The sequence below is a fragment of the Periophthalmus magnuspinnatus genome, chromosome 8 (genome assembly GCF_009829125.3).
Source record: "Periophthalmus magnuspinnatus isolate fPerMag1 chromosome 8, fPerMag1.2.pri, whole genome shotgun sequence".
NCBI classification, from domain to species: Eukaryota; Metazoa; Chordata; class Actinopteri; order Gobiiformes; family Gobiidae; genus Periophthalmus; species Periophthalmus magnuspinnatus.
This window is the reverse complement of record NC_047133.1, coordinates 21,099,437-21,117,280: the sequence shown is the minus strand read 5'-3', so window position 1 is coordinate 21,117,280 and position 17,844 is coordinate 21,099,437. Positions and strand designations below refer to the sequence as shown.

The window sequence follows — 17,844 nt, the reverse complement described above, 5'->3', positions numbered from 1 at the left end:
CCACTGTGTTTTTAAGCTCCATACACCTTCACTAGAATCACTTGGATGATTTCAGCCCTGGAGTTGCCAATCTCTCCAAAGCAAAAAGTAAAAGGAGCTGTTGAAAACTACCACTTCATGACATCACAAGATGGAACAGAGCATTTTGAGCTTTCTTTGTAGATAGACTAATAATTAAGGGTTACAAACATGTGTGAATGAAACAAAACACATCTCCAGGTATGTTTTTGAGGCATTATAACTTAAAGCTCACAAGAGTCCATTTTGTGTAATATAGGACCTTTAATTTAAAAAAGACCAATATCCTGATGAGATAATACACCAGCCCTCTAATTCCATGTAAATAGTGAAGTGGTTTTCATTTTTTTTTTTTTTTTGGTTTTCAGTTGTGCCACCACCTGCTTGTCTTTGTGGAGATATTATTGTTTTGCCTGGAATGTTCCACGTTATATACTTTTAAATGTATAATCAATGCATTTCATTATGTTTGCTTTTATTGCTCAAAAACACATGCATTCTTTCTGTTAGTGGGGTCGCCTCTCACATGATCTGACCTGTGGCATCAACTGTTTGTTTCCATGGAGATAGATAAGATTTAATGCTATATTTCAAAAATATTCTTGGAAAAGCAGTAACATCCCCATGAGGAAATAAAATGCATATGTTTTTTAAAAATACGTTTCACACAATGTCCCAACTTTGAATTTCTGTTAATTATTAACATCCAGTTCAGTCCAGTACAGAAATAATTCCACTTTTTAGGCAGATTTCAGTGCTTTGAGCAAGACCCATGCAGTTTAGTCTTTAAATCAATCCATGACATTGTCCAGCCATCTCCACAAAGTTTATGAAGTTTTTCAAATAAATTTCTGTGTCCTTTGGCTATGCATTTTTGCAGGTGTACACTTCCTCTTCTCTGACGCATGTTTGGCACTCCACATGGCAACACCAGCGCACCTGACAGTGACACGATAAACTGGTGAGTCTCATGGCTGTGTTGTACCCTCGCCCGCAACATAAACTCTGACAGGTGGTGTCTTTAGCACAAGTCCGCCCCCCTGTCCCTGCTGAGTATCGCGATGCCCTGCAGAAGCTAGGGGAGTCCTCCAGATACACCAGATCAGTAGTGCGTAGGTTTTGTCTATGTCTCCGTGGGCCGGCTAGTTCGGTTTCCCCAGTAGCGGCGTTGGTGACACTCAGGACCTTCACTGAATTGTCGTATTTGTATTTTAGTAGGCGTCCTGTGTCGTGAAAAGGAGAAAGCTGCTTCCAACACGTCCGGACAGCGCAGGAACCAGAGACGCCGTGGCACTTGCAAGTTGTTTTCAGTCCACTCTTCACAGCCTGTTATGAGAAGAGGGCGATAAGTACCATCTCAAAATATGCATACATAATCTAATCTGCCATAGGTACTAGTACTACTGTTCAGGATTGACGTCATGCAGTGGTAGTTTTCAAGTTAACAGCTACCTTTTACCTTTAGTTCATCAAAGATTGGCAATTCCAGGGCTGAAATCATCAAAATGATTCTAGTGAAGGTGTATGGAGTTTACAGACACAGTAGAGCACTTCCTGCATTACCACATGACATCATAAGGTGGAACCGAGTCTTTTCATTTTAAATATATGCAGGACTACGCAACACAACTCCAGGTATGTTTGTGACAAGGAAACAACATTGTAACATAGATCAAAAACAGATAATATGGGCCAGTATGTTGCCCCTAAAACTACGTAAACATATTAGCTGCGTTTCTAACTTGGACCCAGCCCCAGTTTGAGACCCACCAACATAAACGATGGGAAAAAGGTAGAAAAATGTCAGCTTCTTCCCCATTTGATTCATTGCTTGGCCTCTTATCTGGGAGGTCTATCTGGGCTGGAGTGAGCAGGTTCCTTCAGGGAGGGTTTGGGGGTTAGAGGTGGTCCTTTAGTTCAAAATTTCTGACACTATGGATTCTAGATGAGGGGGCTGGTTGTATTTCATTAAGCGCGCATTGCTCATTTTGGACAGCTTTCCTGGATTCCTTATAGGTTTTCCATGTGTTCGAACTAGCTCTGTCTGCTTCTAACTTTTCTAGAGCCCGAGGCAGAGGCGACAAACAGCGCAGACTGAGGAATCCACCCACCCTCCTCTCTCTACATGTCTGTTCATGGAAAAAACATTGATAAGAATTTTCTGTCTTAAAACCAGTAACATTGTAGTGGTTTGTGTGGTTAACATGACAAGTGATCAGTCAATTGGAAAATAGATTGGGGTTAGAGAGGTTAGACTAAAGTTGAGGTGAAGTAAAGGGTAGTCTTGTGTTGATAGGTATGCATAGCTTCTTCTTTTACGGGTATGGATTGCCTTAGGGCGTTAGTGAGAAATTAGAGTGCACCGGCACTGTTTTGGCTAACACAGCCTCTGTTTTTTAGCCACATTAGCGAAAAGCGTGGAAAACAATAAACTTAGATGAGATAAGATATATATGTCTTCCTGTCTCTCTTTCCAACCCATCCTCATCGGAGCGCTAGACAAATCCCTGGGGCGAATGCACTTGTACACACTGGTGGTTACGAACATTAGCAGGATTTATTGAAGAAGTAACTGGGAAAAAATGCTTGCTCGTATATTAAAAAGAGGCCACAGTTATAATCGTTCCCAACTGACGGAAGACCTTTAATTTTCCTGTAGGCCCGCACAGCAAGCTTTATCATGTCTGAGAAACACCTGGCTCCAACGATTCGCCAGTCAACTTGTCTCCCCATACCCCACCACTGCCTCACCAACTGCTGGCTGTGCTCTATCTATTAAATTATATTGAGGGAGGGGGGGTGGGACTTGTTTGGCTGCCACTACATAACATTACAACCCCTGATGGTGTTCTATCAGATGTATACTTGTCATGAAAAGGCTCGTCCCAACTAATTGTAGTAGTTGGGACGAGCCTTTTCTCGCCTCAGGGATAGCAGAGCACTGATAAAATTGTGTATAATCTAATGAACGGCAAATGGTTGTGCTCACGTGGCTTCACAACACACTCAAATCACTATACTTTAAAACTGAGCTGGAGGGCAGGTCACAATTCTATGGTTAAAGCTGCTGTTTTCCTGTCCGATTATAGATTTGTTGACCTGTTTTTGGTTAATATCTCTGTAATTACTGGGCCTATCTGCATGACATAAAAACTGGCATGAAGTTCGACATTTTCTCTATTGGTATAAATAAAAAGAAGTGGAATTATTTGATCGCATAACCTCATACATGCTAGTGATTTTTGTCAGTGGAAAGGACTTTAGGCCATACGATTAACATTGTGGGTCCAATACTTAACAAATAATGATAGATTATAATGTTTGTGGATTTCTATCTTGAATATTTATTTTAAAAAAAAAGTTATATTGTTGAGTTTTCATTCTATAGGCCAATACTTCAGTACAGATGGGGCGGCAGCTAAAATAAATATTGTTAAAATGCATGTTTTTGTTGTTTTGCAGTGAGTTTTAAGATCTAGTCACTAATGAAGGTTATCAAGTTCAACATTTGTGAGTTTACCTTTTGGATATTTCATGGCAAAGTACGATGTAATCAATAGGGAAAGTTGGCCCTGGCCCCTCCCCCATCTGGGCGTATGACATCATCACATTTTAGAAAAGGTTTTCAGGTTCATGATTCCTACCTGTCCTTTCCCCCGTTCAAAAGATATACTATTTTGATTTGAATTGTTTAACTGCTATGACGACGGACAACGGTTGCCATAACATGTAACCCATGAATTGATGTAATATCCCCTTGCAATTTGTTTACACTTAACACTTACCCGAATTCCAACGTTAATGTTATGGGCGTCAACTTGTGCCCGTAAGTCCTTGCTGACTCTTTTCTGGCCCAGGAACTTCTTGATAAACTTGGTGCTGTATTTGAGGTTGTCTCCACAGATTCCCCACTGCCAGGCCTCACGATGCTGGATCCCCGGAGAGTCATCGCAAGTGCACCTCTCCATGCGTCCCGAGCTGCAGGCTTTGGCGAGGGCGTGCGTCAGAGCGGCCGAAGACACAGCCAGGAGGAATGCGGTCTCTTTGAAGGCTTGAGGGGACATAAAACAAAACTGTTATGTTCCGTGATGGGCAAATGAGTAGGTTAGTTAATCAGAATCCTGGCAGTGGACTTCTTCTTCCTCTAATCTATTAATAAAAGGTTAAGTACATGTAATTAAGATTTTTTTGTATATTTTTTTTAATGTTATATGTCATGAACAAATAAACAAAAAAATATGTAAACTAGTTTTTAAAAAGTTACTCAAATATCACAATCAGAAAATGTTTCATTACTGCTGCCACAAAATGAATGTTAACATGAATCATAATGAACTAATGCACTAACTCATATAACATTATTATAAAGTGGTACCAAGTTAATAAGATAGAAATGTGCTTTGACAATGTGCAACATAAAAGAATGAAGAATATTAGTAACACATATTCAAATAAAAGGTAGGCCTATGTATAAATAAGGTGTTAGAATGAAAAAAAAGACTCGATTAAACATAAAAACAACATAACTCATCAGCTCAACTTTGATGGACTTTTATAGTGTTTACAAGTTCCCCACTACCACAGTCTGTTACGTCATGATTTATCTTCTGGCCATTTCATTCGGGTTACTCATTGTTGTTTGCTTACCCCAGAGACATTTATTTTGAACCAATTAATTATTATTTTGACTAGGAAGGCTTTTCCAAGATGAAAGTGGATAATCGCGCCACCCTTTTCCTCTGGGAATGGGCGCTTTCCGCAGATAAAAATAACCACAGCGGACTCAGCCACACCACAACTCTTGGCTCTCTACTCCCTCATTAGCTCCGCTGACCTGTTCATGCTCTCCCACACACTCATATCCATATGTATAAGCATCAAAGAGCCCGGCTCTGCAGCTGGAGAACCCTCTCACAAACACTGCACAAATCTATAGGACTACACTATTTAGTAAGACAGTAGGCCTGTTTGATAAGGAAAGGATTAATAAAACAAGCCACTAAAAGCTTTTGAGAAGCTTATAATTAACTGAACATTCAAAGGATACAAGTCTCAACATAGTGACCAAATGTATTCTAACATGCTTAAACAGTTTATCAGTGGACTAATGATGAGTTCAAGAGAATTTGAACAATACAATTAATAAAATAATCTACTAAAACAGAAGCGTCAGAAGCATTTAATTTGTTTACATTCATCTACAAGTACCTACATGTCTCAACATAGTAACTAACCAATTATAATCTTCCACTTAGAGCTTAACAACAGGTCTACAATTTATTCAAGATGGTTTGAGCAGCAGGATTAATTAAATAACCCACTAAAACGTTTGTTAATCTTATCATTTACAGTACATTCAATAGTACCTACAAGTCTCAACATACAAACTGGATTTAATCTTCACTTTGCCTGTGGTCTTATGTACATAAAAGTGAAATAGTAGGCCTATAGTTTGTGTTTGAGAACAGCTGGATTAATTACGTAACCAAGTAAAATAATTTGAGAAGTTTATAATTTATTAACATTTATTACATGTCTCAAACCAAATTTACCCTTTTACTTGTGTGGATTGTAACACATGCATAAAAGACTACAGCATCCACATATAACCTTGATAAAGTTTAAATAAACATGTGTCATACACATGGTTATACAAAGACAACTGGGTTGCCATGTCTTATTAGTTAGACCTCTTGGACCAGTCTGCTTCAATAATAACTGGCACTTCAATTTCAGATCACAAACAGTAATCTGGAAAACCCTTCTTAAACTCACCTCTTTTCAGTAAGCTCCCTCGTCCATCCAGGCTGCAGTTCCAGCGCTCATTCCTGAACTGGTAGCGGCACTCCAGGAGGCTGAGGCGCACGGACTCACGCAGCGTCTCGGCCAAACCCGGCTCCCTGCGGCACAGCCTCTTCTGCCGCCGGGTCAGGGTCATCTGCTCGCACTGCTTCAGGTGAGCCTTTCCATTAGGAGCCTCGTTGGAAATGGGACCGGGAAGAAACACCAAAGGTTCTCGACCTGTCAGCCTAAGTGTGAAAAAGAAACAAATGTTGAAAAACATTTGAAAATTGCAATTACTAAATTTATTTCAATGGCAGTAATAAAAACATCATGGATGCGCGCACAGTGTTGCCAGCTCAAATGCCCACCGCACTAATAAACTCTGGATAAAGAGCCTGAGCCTAACATTCTAAAATAACATTCTGGAATAACATTCTAAAATAACATTCTAAAATAACATTCTGGAATAACATTCTGAAATAACATTCTAAAATAACATTCTAGAATAACATTCTAAAATAACATTCTAAAATAACATTCTGGTGATTCAATGTGATTCTGGTTTGCTTGTTATGCGTAATACTCGTGCGTATTTACGCCTGTAGCCTCTGTTATGCTGTTTACACATGATAGGATACACCTGTCGTAGTTAAAACAAACAAAGTAGCGTGAGTGAAGAGATAAACAGAAAACTTTCTGACCCAAAATAAGCTGCGGTGTGCGAGAGGAGGATGCACAGCGCGATAAGTCGCAGTAGGCAGGCGGTCCGTGGAAGCCTGGAGCCCATGGTGCCGGGTTGGCGATGCTCTTCATCTCGCTGTTTCTTGAACAGAGAAAGTCTTTGCCGCCTGTTCGGCGCACCTCTTTAAGGGGCCCCACACAGACTCTGAATCCGCTGCGCCGGGCCCAGAGGTCCGCTAGAGGCAGGGCGCGCTCTGGGGCGTGGGGGTGAGACGCGCATCATTTTGCAGTATCCTCATTGGATTGAGGCTCTGTAATGTTACTGGATGTCACCTCCCACTATAACGCCACCCAGGTGCGCAGTGCTTCTTTTTATACAGTCACTGGGATCTAGTGTTGTCCTAATATTAGTGAGACTTATAGTTCATAGACTTTATTCAGTAGGCCTTCAGGCCCAGGTCTACGTTGTGTCATATTAGGGCTGTCACCCTCAAAGCTACCATAAGGATGCTTTAATTTGTTTTTCTTCAAAAGGATTTTAACTCTAAGGAATAAGCAGCAAAATGTATCCAGGCTTGGTCAAGCCAAACAACACCAGACTGTTGTAGATGCGACTCTCTTACAGGTCTAAACAGTCTCATATAACACTGCAGAATGTGATTAATACAGCCAAAATATAAGTCAAAATGCCATTATCTTCTTTGCCACTTGGAGGCGGTGAAGTTGTAGTTTCCTGAGGTCCACAGTTTCAGCAAAAACACGTCTACACGGAAACACAGCGACATTTATAGACTGGACACTTGACTACTGCCACACTCACTCAGGTATGCAGTTTGTTTTATGCCTGTTATGTCTTTGCTGCACCATGTCTATAATGTCTGATGCTTCTTTAGTCCAGTCGCCACGTTTAAAACTGTGAACACAGCGACTGACACTGCTCAAAGTTTGTGTTCAGAAAAGACCTCCTGCTCAACTTCTTTTGCATCTCACTAAAAATGTCTCGTTTCTCTTCTGTTTATCACAGGACCCTCTTGGCAGTCATTTCACTTTTTATTTAAAATTACCTCTCACTAAAACATCTTTGAAAGTTACTAATCCCTGTTATTAACCTGTAATAAGATAAGCAGCTGTCATCAACAAACTGATCATGATCATTGATGGCCTATATCACCAAATGTCCCCTTATAAAACATATTATTTCAACATTATGGTCGCACAAAGGCGTGGTACTTGTGTTATTTAGTTGCATTTATAAATAGGATGGTGCATTATTGAGCCTGCTGTTCTTTACTACCCTTTTCCAAAATGAAAACTGTCATCTTATATTACAATGAATAATACAGTTCCTTGTATGTTATTTGAACCCATGCCTGATTTTATGCACCATTGGTTGTAGCCTATAATCTACCATATGATTCAGATTTGCCTACATATGTAGTTTTTTACAGAGTAATAAATAGTTTGTCAAAGAAAGTTTCCACGGCTATAGACCTACACCTCCTGACTGCTTGATGCTGTTGGAGGACTTCAGTGACTTTAGTGTTTTAAGTTTTCTCATTAAGGTTAAATTCATTTCATTTAACATTCTACCTAATTCTATACTTCAGAAATATATACAAGTACATACAACGTTGGGAAAAACTGAGGCATGCCAAAGGTTCAAAATGATTTAAACACCTTTATTACCACAAAGCAGAATAAGTTCAAATGACGGCCACATGTTTTGGTCTTTCTGCCTTCATCAGGGCAAACTCAAGATGGAGATTAGTGCAGGTTTAAGTAAAAATCAAAATCTGAATTTGAGCCTTCTGGACAGCTTCAGTTTTTTTTTCAACTTGGTATTTCAGACTGGTCCCCACAGCTCTCCAAAAGGACACTTCCGCACTATGCCTTCACATCCAAGTAGCACTGTGAAGCCTTGCACAATACTACGGTCATTTAAAATATTTCCCCATTTAGTTTTTATTTGATTTATGTGCCTTTATTTATGTTTGTGTTTAGACCACATTATATCTGCTTATTTTTGGAGCATGGGCCTAAAAGTTTCAGAGGGGCTTGTCCTTCTGCATGTTTGACAATGGAGCTGACAGGCTTACATGATTAAAAGCCCTCTAGAGGAGACATAAACTCTAGCTGTCTTATCGATTACTAGTTACAGTTGGGCTTTAATTGTATTCTTTAATTTTAACTACCGGTATGCTTTAAATATATGAAAGAAGAACCACTCTACACTGCAATATTAAAAAGCACAACAAGCCCAAACATGTTGTCTTGTCTGTCAGCAGATGTCCAAATTCTTGAAATTTCACACAGTGCTAGTATTCTGCATGGGGAATGTATATAAATAATTTACTATCAAAACAATTACCCACCACAAAAATTCAACACGTATTTATGTTTTTTTTAATCATTTACAGCAGTGTTCTTATTGCTAAATATAAATGCACTTCTCTTCCTCTTGTAGAAAACCAAAAATGGGTGAATCTCTTTCAGCTCTTTTTAATAATGTGTTTGGCAAGAAAGACATGAGAATACTGATGGTTGGAGAAGATGCTGCTGGAAAGACAACCATATTGTATAAAATGAAACTGGGGGAAATTGTTACCACAATCCCAACCATTGGTAAGTTTCATTTCAGGTGAGAAATGTACCACTAGGACTGCAATAATTGTGTTTTAATAATGTAAATTTTTATGTTTGTTAGGTTTCAATGTGGAGAGTGTAGAATATAAGAATATTATTCTTACAGTTTGGGATGTGAGTGATCAAGACTAAATCAGACCACTATGGAGGCATTACATCCAAGATACACAACGTTTGGGATAAATCATTACAGAATCATTATACAATCAGTAGAGGTGATGCATGTTCAACTAATAAATGATTCTGTTTCCAAGGCTGATCTTTGTGGTGGACAATATCGACAGGGAGCGATCGTTGAAGCCAGAGAAGAGCTGCACCAGTTGGTAGCTGAGGATGAGCTCAGAAATGCCATGCTTCTTGTATTTGCAAACAAACAGGTAATGGCTGGACAACAACTATTACTAAAATCTTTTGGGAATTTGTGAAATGTGATAATTAGAAAAAAGGTATTTTACAGGACCTGCCTGATGCAATGACTACAATGGAAATCACAGAAGTACTGGACTTGCACAATCTGCATAAGTGGTTTGTCCAGTCCACATGTGCCCCCAGAGGACACGGTCTGTTCGAGGGACTGCAGTGGCTCTCCACTGAGCTGCAGAAGATGTAAAGGACATTGTCTGTGTCCACTCTGTGTGATTGGACTCAGTAGACCTCTAGTCTTTATTTTGCCTTGTCTGTTGGACTGGAGGCCAGTGCCCTGAACAGCTGTGAGCTGTGTAAAGGTATGTGTGTGGAATAATCTGATGGATCCATGTGAGTAGGAGCATCCCTGCTGTGCCTTTACTAACAAGTTACTTTTACTTCAACATTATCTGTTCAAGTCAACAACAAAAAGCTTTTGCACTGGTCCTTCCACAGCTAAAATGTCCAACCAAGACTTTAGGTCTACAGCAACTAACTTTCAATATTACACAGTTATCAATATAATTAACAGGCAGTGACGAGGTTTGTGTTTTGAGGTTTCATCATTAAGCACCTTGAACTTCAGCCACATCAGGTCAAATCCTAAAGGCAATAAATGCTTGAGTGCACGTTTACATATATGAAGGGGAATTTCAATGTATTGTTGGCTTTATGTTGTGGGTTTCTATTGTTTTTTCTCAGTTCAGGTTGTTTGTGTATTTTTCTGTGGGTAATGTATAATTATGTATTAACTTTTTTGCATGTTTGACTTATGCATGCACAGGTGGTAGCAGGTGCTGCCATTTCACCAGTTTGCATAAGAAAAGGGTCTATTGTGTTGGTGTGCTGTTGGACTGGTATAGACAGCAAACATTCCCAAACCAGTTTTCGTTATTAATTGTTGAACTGGACATTTGGCCTGTTGTATGAATAAACATGGTAAACAGGGTGTTATCTTTATCCTGGCCTATTGATATTGGCTGGCACAAATCTTATTAAATCATTACCTGTCTGTAATAATACTAAAATCAACTGGTTTCAAAGATATACTCAAAGAAGGGTCTTGAATTCAGGTTTTTGGTTTTAATTTATATTTTATTATATATATTTTGTTCAATAGATCATATATGCATTACTAATTAATTATATTGGTACTTGAGGAGCAAAACCATGCACAATGTGTAGAAAATGTGTGTGTGTGTGTGTATGTATGCATGTATGTGTGTGTGTATATATATATATAACATGTTGTCCACTCATGAAGCTTTAACTTAGCAAGAATATTTCTATATAAATGTTAATTTTAACAAATGTTGAACATGCTCTGCAATAAATATATATCTATAATGAGCTGTGTTTGCATTGAGACCATCTGTATTTTAGTTTTTGTATCTTATGCTAGTCATGGGTTTCATCTCTCTGTTTATAGGTGACATTTTGAAGACTTTTGAGAGTATTTAGTTTGCCACATGCTATTGCAATGATGCTAATTTTTCATTACCCTTGAATCTAAAGGTGTACAGTGTCACTGTTTAGTGTCTACTGAATAAGATGCTCATTACCAAGTATGTTGTGGCCGCAATGTCCTGCTGTTACCACTGGATGGCAGTAAAGTCACATTTAAAACACTTACTCCAAGTAAAAGTCAAAACTGCCAGTTGTTTCATTTGAGGTGAAGGACATATTAAGGGCATGTTCATGCTGGTTCCTGAATTGGATAAACCACATTTTATTGTAGAGTTATTTTAGGAATCTGTTGATTTAAAATGGCTGTATTCAAGTTTAAGTTTTTGAGTAATAGTATTTCATAACATAAGTTAAAAATAAGTTGTTACACAAGAAGAAACAACTAACAGACACAGCATGTAAAACACTGATATTACTTATTTGTATTGCCAATGTAACAACATTTTAAAAAAGAAAATTGTAAATAACAACCATAACAGAACTTTCAAAACCAATATATAAGGTGGTGTTGGAGTCTCTTAAAAACCTGAACATATTACTTCAAAATACCAGTAGTAGTAGGTGAGCAAACTTAAATACCAGGTGGGAAAAAGATCCTATAATAAATATATTCAGGGCAGTCCACAGAAATTTGGTGGTCCTGGGCATGAAACCTCACACAGGCACACACTCATAGAAATATGGACGCTCTTCTTCATATTTTATGAGCCCCTAAAACCCTACATCCCAGGACAACAGGCCCCTTTGCCCCTCCCTCTGTCTACTCCCCGGTAACCGATTACCGCTCACCTCTGGTTGTTGTAGTGATATGCAGTGGTAGCGTGACGGCATGCTTGACTGTCAAAGTGCCACAGCGACCACTTATCGCTCCTCTCCATCTCGATTTCTGGTGGCCTTTTCTCCACTGAGCAGTTACCTAGGAAACAGCACTTTATGTATTTATAGAGCCAGCCATGTGTAGACACTGAAGAGGACATGGGGCCGGGTACAAATTTGCATGTAGGGAATAGATTGCAGAAATATATAGGGATAGTGCACGAAAAGATTTGATATTTTAATGTTGACGAGTGAAATGGGTTGATAGACAGCACCTATCGTTCTCAAATAGTCACAACATGTACTTGTTGTAGTTGAAATTCAATTAATAATTTTGAAAACTAAGAGAAGAGAAAGTTTAAGGGGCCATATTATACTATTTTCTAATCTATGTTTAAATCTTGTTTCCTCAAGACATACCTGGGGTTGTGTTTTGTTTCATTCACACAGGTTTAACACACAAACCCTGCATATTTAGGCTGCGTTCTTCTCTCAAACAGAAAACACTCTGTTCCACCTTGTGATGTCATGTGGTAATACAGGAAGTGCTCCACTGTGTTTTTAAACTCCATACACTTTCACTAGAATAATTTGGATGATTTCAGACCTGGAATTGCCAATCTGTACTGAACTAAGGGTAAAACATAGATGTTAAATTGAAAACTACCGCTTCATGACATCACAAGGTGGAACGGAGCATTTAGAGCTTTGGAGAAGTAGAGAGATTAATAATAAAGGTTTACTCAAACATGTGTGAGTGGACTAAAACACAACTCCAGGTATGTTTTTGAGGAGATAGTAGCATTATAACAAGGCTTAAAGCTCACAAGAGTCAATTTTTTGTAATATAGAAACTTGAAAGATAAGTATTGGTTTAGCCCTGATGTTAACCATGCTATCGGTGACATATTTCTTTAGTCCTTACTTTCATCTATGTGGCACAGATATACATTTTGTCTACTTTATTTAGTGAATGATGTTTGTATTGTAAATTGTTTGAGAATCAGTACATTCATAGTTCTTTGTCTTTACATTTCTGGACAATGTTAAGTCCCTACATGCTCAGAATTTCAAATGACTCAGAATTCACTTAGACATAATTCAAATCGTATATGTATGTCCACGCTCTCCCTCCTTTGTGCTTACACTTGACCTTTTAAAGCTGGTCTCAGTAGATTCACTAAATTGTGCGTTGATGTGTAGAATCACACCCGTTATTTCCACAGCACACTGGCCCCTCTTTGACCTCACAGTGAAGCTGCTTCCTGCAAAGACAACCCAAGGTAACATTAGTTTTATTGATCACTGTAGATACTGAAGAATGCACAGAGGCTAAGATTAATGATTGTTGTAATATTTTAGCCACAAGCAGATATCCTTGTGTGTGTGGGTGTGTGTGTGTGGGTGTGTGTGTGTGTGTGTGTGTGTGTGTGTGGCACTAATGTCCAGTCATTACATACACATTTATATTTGATGAGCTTTCTTCTCTTTCTTCGCACTGTGTAACTTTTCTGGCGCGGTCTGGAACTTGCTTGTCTCCATGGAGATGCTATTACATTACAGTATATGTAATTTTCAACAATATGGCATTTTGAGATGGGGAAAAAGGGCTTTTGGGTGTTTTGTGTCACGAAAATGGAATATATTTCAAGGACGAGCTAAACTGGATACTTTGGTGCAGGATATAAGCCACATGCTTGTCTCCATGGAGATGCGGTTTGTATGGAATCTTCCTCAGTATGGTATTAAAATTTGAGTAATCCTTCATTATTAATCTCTCTGCTTCTCCATAGCTCAAAAAACAATGTAATAATCACATTGCATTGTTACAAATACTAAGATAAGAGAAAGTTTAAGGATCCATATTACGCTATTTTCTAATGTATGTTATAATCTTGTTTCCTCATCAAAGACGAAGTTGTGTTTTGTTTCATTCACACAGGTTTAACACACAAACCCTGCATATTTAGACTGAGCTCTTCTCTCAAACAGAAAACACTTTGTTCCACCTTGTGATGTCATGTGGTAATACATGAAGAGCTCCACTGTGTCTTTAAACTCCACACACCTTCACTAGAATCATTTGGATTATTTCAGCCCTGGAATTGCCAATCTCTACTGAACTAAAGGCAAAAGGAGCTGTTAACTTGAAAACTACCGCTTCATGACATCACAAGGTGGAACAGAGCATTTTGAGCTATGGAGAAGCAGAGAGATTAATAATAAAGGATTACTCAAATTTTAATACCATACTGAGGAAGATTCCATGCAAACTCCATCTCCATAGAGACAAGCATGTGATGTATATCCTGCACCAGAAAAGTTAAAAGTGGCAAGGTAGGTTCAGCGTTTGCCACTTGCTCCATAAAGTAAAAATGTCTGGTGACAGCAGTTGGGCATCTGGTATTTGAAAGCCAAATATCTGTGCAGGTGTTTTGCAGGTGCGTGCAACTCTAAAGGAAAGTAATAACTAAAAAATGAAATATTTTAGTCAACAGCCTAGTTACATGTCCATGGTAGCCTCTAACATAAATCTTCACGTGCGTTTATTGGCGTGCAGGGGTCACAGACGGTGCTGCAGTGCTGTGCCTATGACTGGGATATAAATCTGGAGCATCCACACACAATATGTCCACAGAATCTGCCTACAAACCCTTCAGCACCTCACACTGACAATGCACCATGCCAAAGCTATTATTTATGGGGTGACTAGAGTTTTAAAATTCAAAACTGGGACACACTTGGGATGGGATTGTTGGTATAAATCAAATTGTGAAAAGAGGGCGTAACATGGGTCAGTATTTAATCTGAGGGATTTCTGTCTGTGCTTTTTATTTGTCTTATGAGCATTTTACAAGCACGGTTTCTGTATTTGAGCTAAACAAATGACAATATAGGCTAATCCCACATTTACTGTAGGCGGGTATCAAATTGGTAAAAAATAGGGACACGTGGGACATTTTTTGTATGAAACTGGGACAAATCAATGGTTTTGGATAAATCTACTTGGACATGGGACATAGGGCTCAAAACTGGGGACTGTCCTGGGTAAAACTAAAGCTATTCATAATATAGGTTACATGGTTTATTTACACTTTAAAATCGTTTTTTTTTTTTTTTTTTTTTTTTTTTGCAGGGTTGTTGTTGTTTTAGCCATCTTTCTGAAGTTCTTGCACAATGGTATGAGTCTGACCTGTGCATTGGTTGTTATTTGCACCTATTAAGCCAAACTCAGATTAATTTTTTTGGTTTAGCACTGGGCCCTGGCTTTCAACGCATCAGATGGACACTCACGAACAATTATTGCATCAGAGAAATCTAAACAAGTAAGAAATAATACAAAATGACTAATTGTGGAGTGGATTTAACACTAACCTTAGCGTCTGTTAAAATGGCAGCACTTACATTTCTTGTTTTGACGCATTAACTGAAGCGTGAGGCTAACGTAGGCTAACGTCCATGTGCAGTTAGCATGCTAGTGACGTGTTTGATACAGGATTAGCAAAACAAAACTCTTACACTGACAATATGCAATTTTCATAGTCTGCGTAAAATGATGTGTAAATAATATTGAGAGAACCAGTGGTGGCTGAAGTACTCAATTTTGTTATTTAAGTAAAAGTATTTTGTTTGTAAGTAAAAGTGCAGATACAGAGGTAAAAAGTTACTCAAGTAAAAGTATCACATGAAAAAATCTACTTAAGTAAAAGTATTTCACACAAGTGTTTTTAAATATATGATATTGATTCAGTGATGCATATTTTGGTTAATAGTAGCAATATGAATCAATTTTTTTTTCTTTTATTTATTTTTATTTGCTCAAAGCTGAAACTTGAATTAAAAATTTTAGTTACCACAAACATGTTAAAAACAACTTCTCAAATCATATGAAATGTATTTGTAGTCAATACAGTTAAAAAATGTAGTGAAGTAAAAGTAAAAAGCATCAATTTTTGAATTTAATTAAGTAAACTACAGATACCTACAAATTCCACTCATGTACAGTACTCTACTACTTGTATTTCGTTATGTTCCACCACTGGGGAGAACATCTTGGCTAGATTCCTTATTTGAGAAGATAGAATACTGTACAGTGTCAGTTCTAATTGAAGTTAATGTAATAACTATCACAAATGAAGGCCATTTATAGAAGCTATAGTTTATCAAAACATGTAACTCTGTATTTTATTGCACCATTATGCAATTTATGTGTAAGGTAAAGTCATTTGTAGTTAATTAACATCTTGGCTAGTTTCCATTTTTGAGAGGATGGAAACTGTGTTAATGCCAATTCTGCAATTTGTTCAAGAAATGTGTAAGTAGGAGTTGAGTAATGGAGCATAAAGGTTAAATATAAAGCTTTTTGTGAGTTTAGCCACCTTGAATTCCGGCAAACAATGAGAAACAATCGTATTTGCTTGGCTGGTTGTGCTGTGTCCTAGCCACACTTTCTTTGACATTGCTCCCCAGCCCCCTCCCTCTGAGCCCTCCAACCTCCGATGGCCATTTTCCACTGAAGCGAAGGCGGATCTATTGTATCACAGGACGTACTGAGGACTTTCTGGGTCGATGGGCGCACACCGGCCAGCAGGAGAGGAAGGAGGACATCCAGGACAAACTGCTTTTGTAAATATGGGAAATCAAATGCTTCTTTTCAGACCATGAATTCATCGAGAGCCTAATCATTATTTTGATTGTACAGGCCAACAATTCAGTCTGGGATACGACAGTGGAACAGAAGAGGTCTTTACAATCCACCCAACTGCAGAAATGCTTATCCAGCTATTTACAAATCTGCAATGAGCGCCTTTTCACATCGGCTCAATAGATGAAATCAACGAAGCATACATGGTTTAAGCCCTTTGTCATCAATATGGCCTGGAGTTATTATGAGTGGACATGCATTTTCATTTAGTTAACAATATCTCTGCAGAAATGTCCCCTGTACTCTAGCATTGCACCAGTTTCTGCCCCAATTTAGAATCTTTATTTAGTCCTTTTTGTCACAAGCATTCTATGTGCACACACTGGTCTTATCACAGAACAGTGTAGATATAGTTCAGGGGTGTAACTCAAACTATTGTTAAATGTCCCGTATTATGCAAAACAGACTCTTTTGAGCTTTAAGTCATGTTATAATGTTGTTAGCTCCTTAAAAACATAACTAGAGTTGTGTGTTAAATATGTTAAATGTCAAGGGTTTGTGTTAAACATGTGCGTGAAACAAAACACAAGTCCAACTATGTTTTTGATGAGGAAACAAGGTTCTAACATAAAAAACAGAAAATAGCGTAATATGGGTCCTTTAATGACTTTTTTCTAACCGTAATTAGGACCAGACCGGGTTAGCCATTATAAGATATTGTTGATCAAGATAATATGAGTTAATTATATGGATGTAGAAAATGTAAAACAAAACTCTAAGGCATGTTACAACTTTTTGTTTGACTAATGGAGTAATTACTGGTTGATTGGTTGACTATAGTCATGTTCATATTAGTGTGGTCATGATACTAACATTTCAAACTCAATTTCGATACTAAGGAATAGACTCGATACTCAATATCGATTCTGATACCACAATACATGATACTAATAAAAAACAGTCTTTAGACAATAGAATGTGATTTTCAACATTAAATCTTAGTACCTTTATATTACCATGTGGCTTTAGATCTGTGTAACCCCTCAGTCTTTTAGGTGTGTTCCATAGTGATCCATGGGCGTATACTAATTTATGTAATTTATACTTGTTTTGATACAGCTCAGGATCATGCTAAAGCTATTCAGGAAAGGTTCATTTCTGTCCTGTGAATGTGACTCTTTTAGTATTGATACCTGCTCAAATGAGTATCTAGTTTCAGTACTAGTTTTTGTAACAATTGGCATCCGACTTTCGAAACTTTTGACAACCCTAGTTCATATTCATGTTGTTATCATGTCTGTCCATTAAGATCCCAATCAAATAAATACATAAAATAGTCACATCACTCACATGCAGCATTGCCTAGTGCTGACACTTAACATGAC

General features: G+C 38.1%; 2 protein-coding genes across 2 annotated transcripts in view; one reads left to right on the top strand and one right to left on the bottom strand.

Annotated features, from left to right (window-relative positions):
• The window catches only part of LOC117374337 (apoptosis regulator BAX-like), a 240,471-nt gene that overhangs the window by 73,164 nt on the left and 149,463 nt on the right, over positions 1-17,844 (top strand). The gene's annotated exons all lie outside the window — the stretch shown is intronic.
• Positions 419-6,673, bottom strand: wnt9b (wingless-type MMTV integration site family, member 9B). Its single transcript, XM_033971490.2, has 4 exons — positions 6,504-6,673; positions 5,794-6,047; positions 3,804-4,069; positions 419-1,344 (listed from the first exon to the last, which is right to left on the bottom strand). Exons 1-4 carry the CDS (start codon positions 6,587-6,589, stop codon positions 883-885), a joined length of 1,068 nt encoding a protein of 355 aa, XP_033827381.1. The 5' UTR covers positions 6,590-6,673; the 3' UTR covers positions 419-882.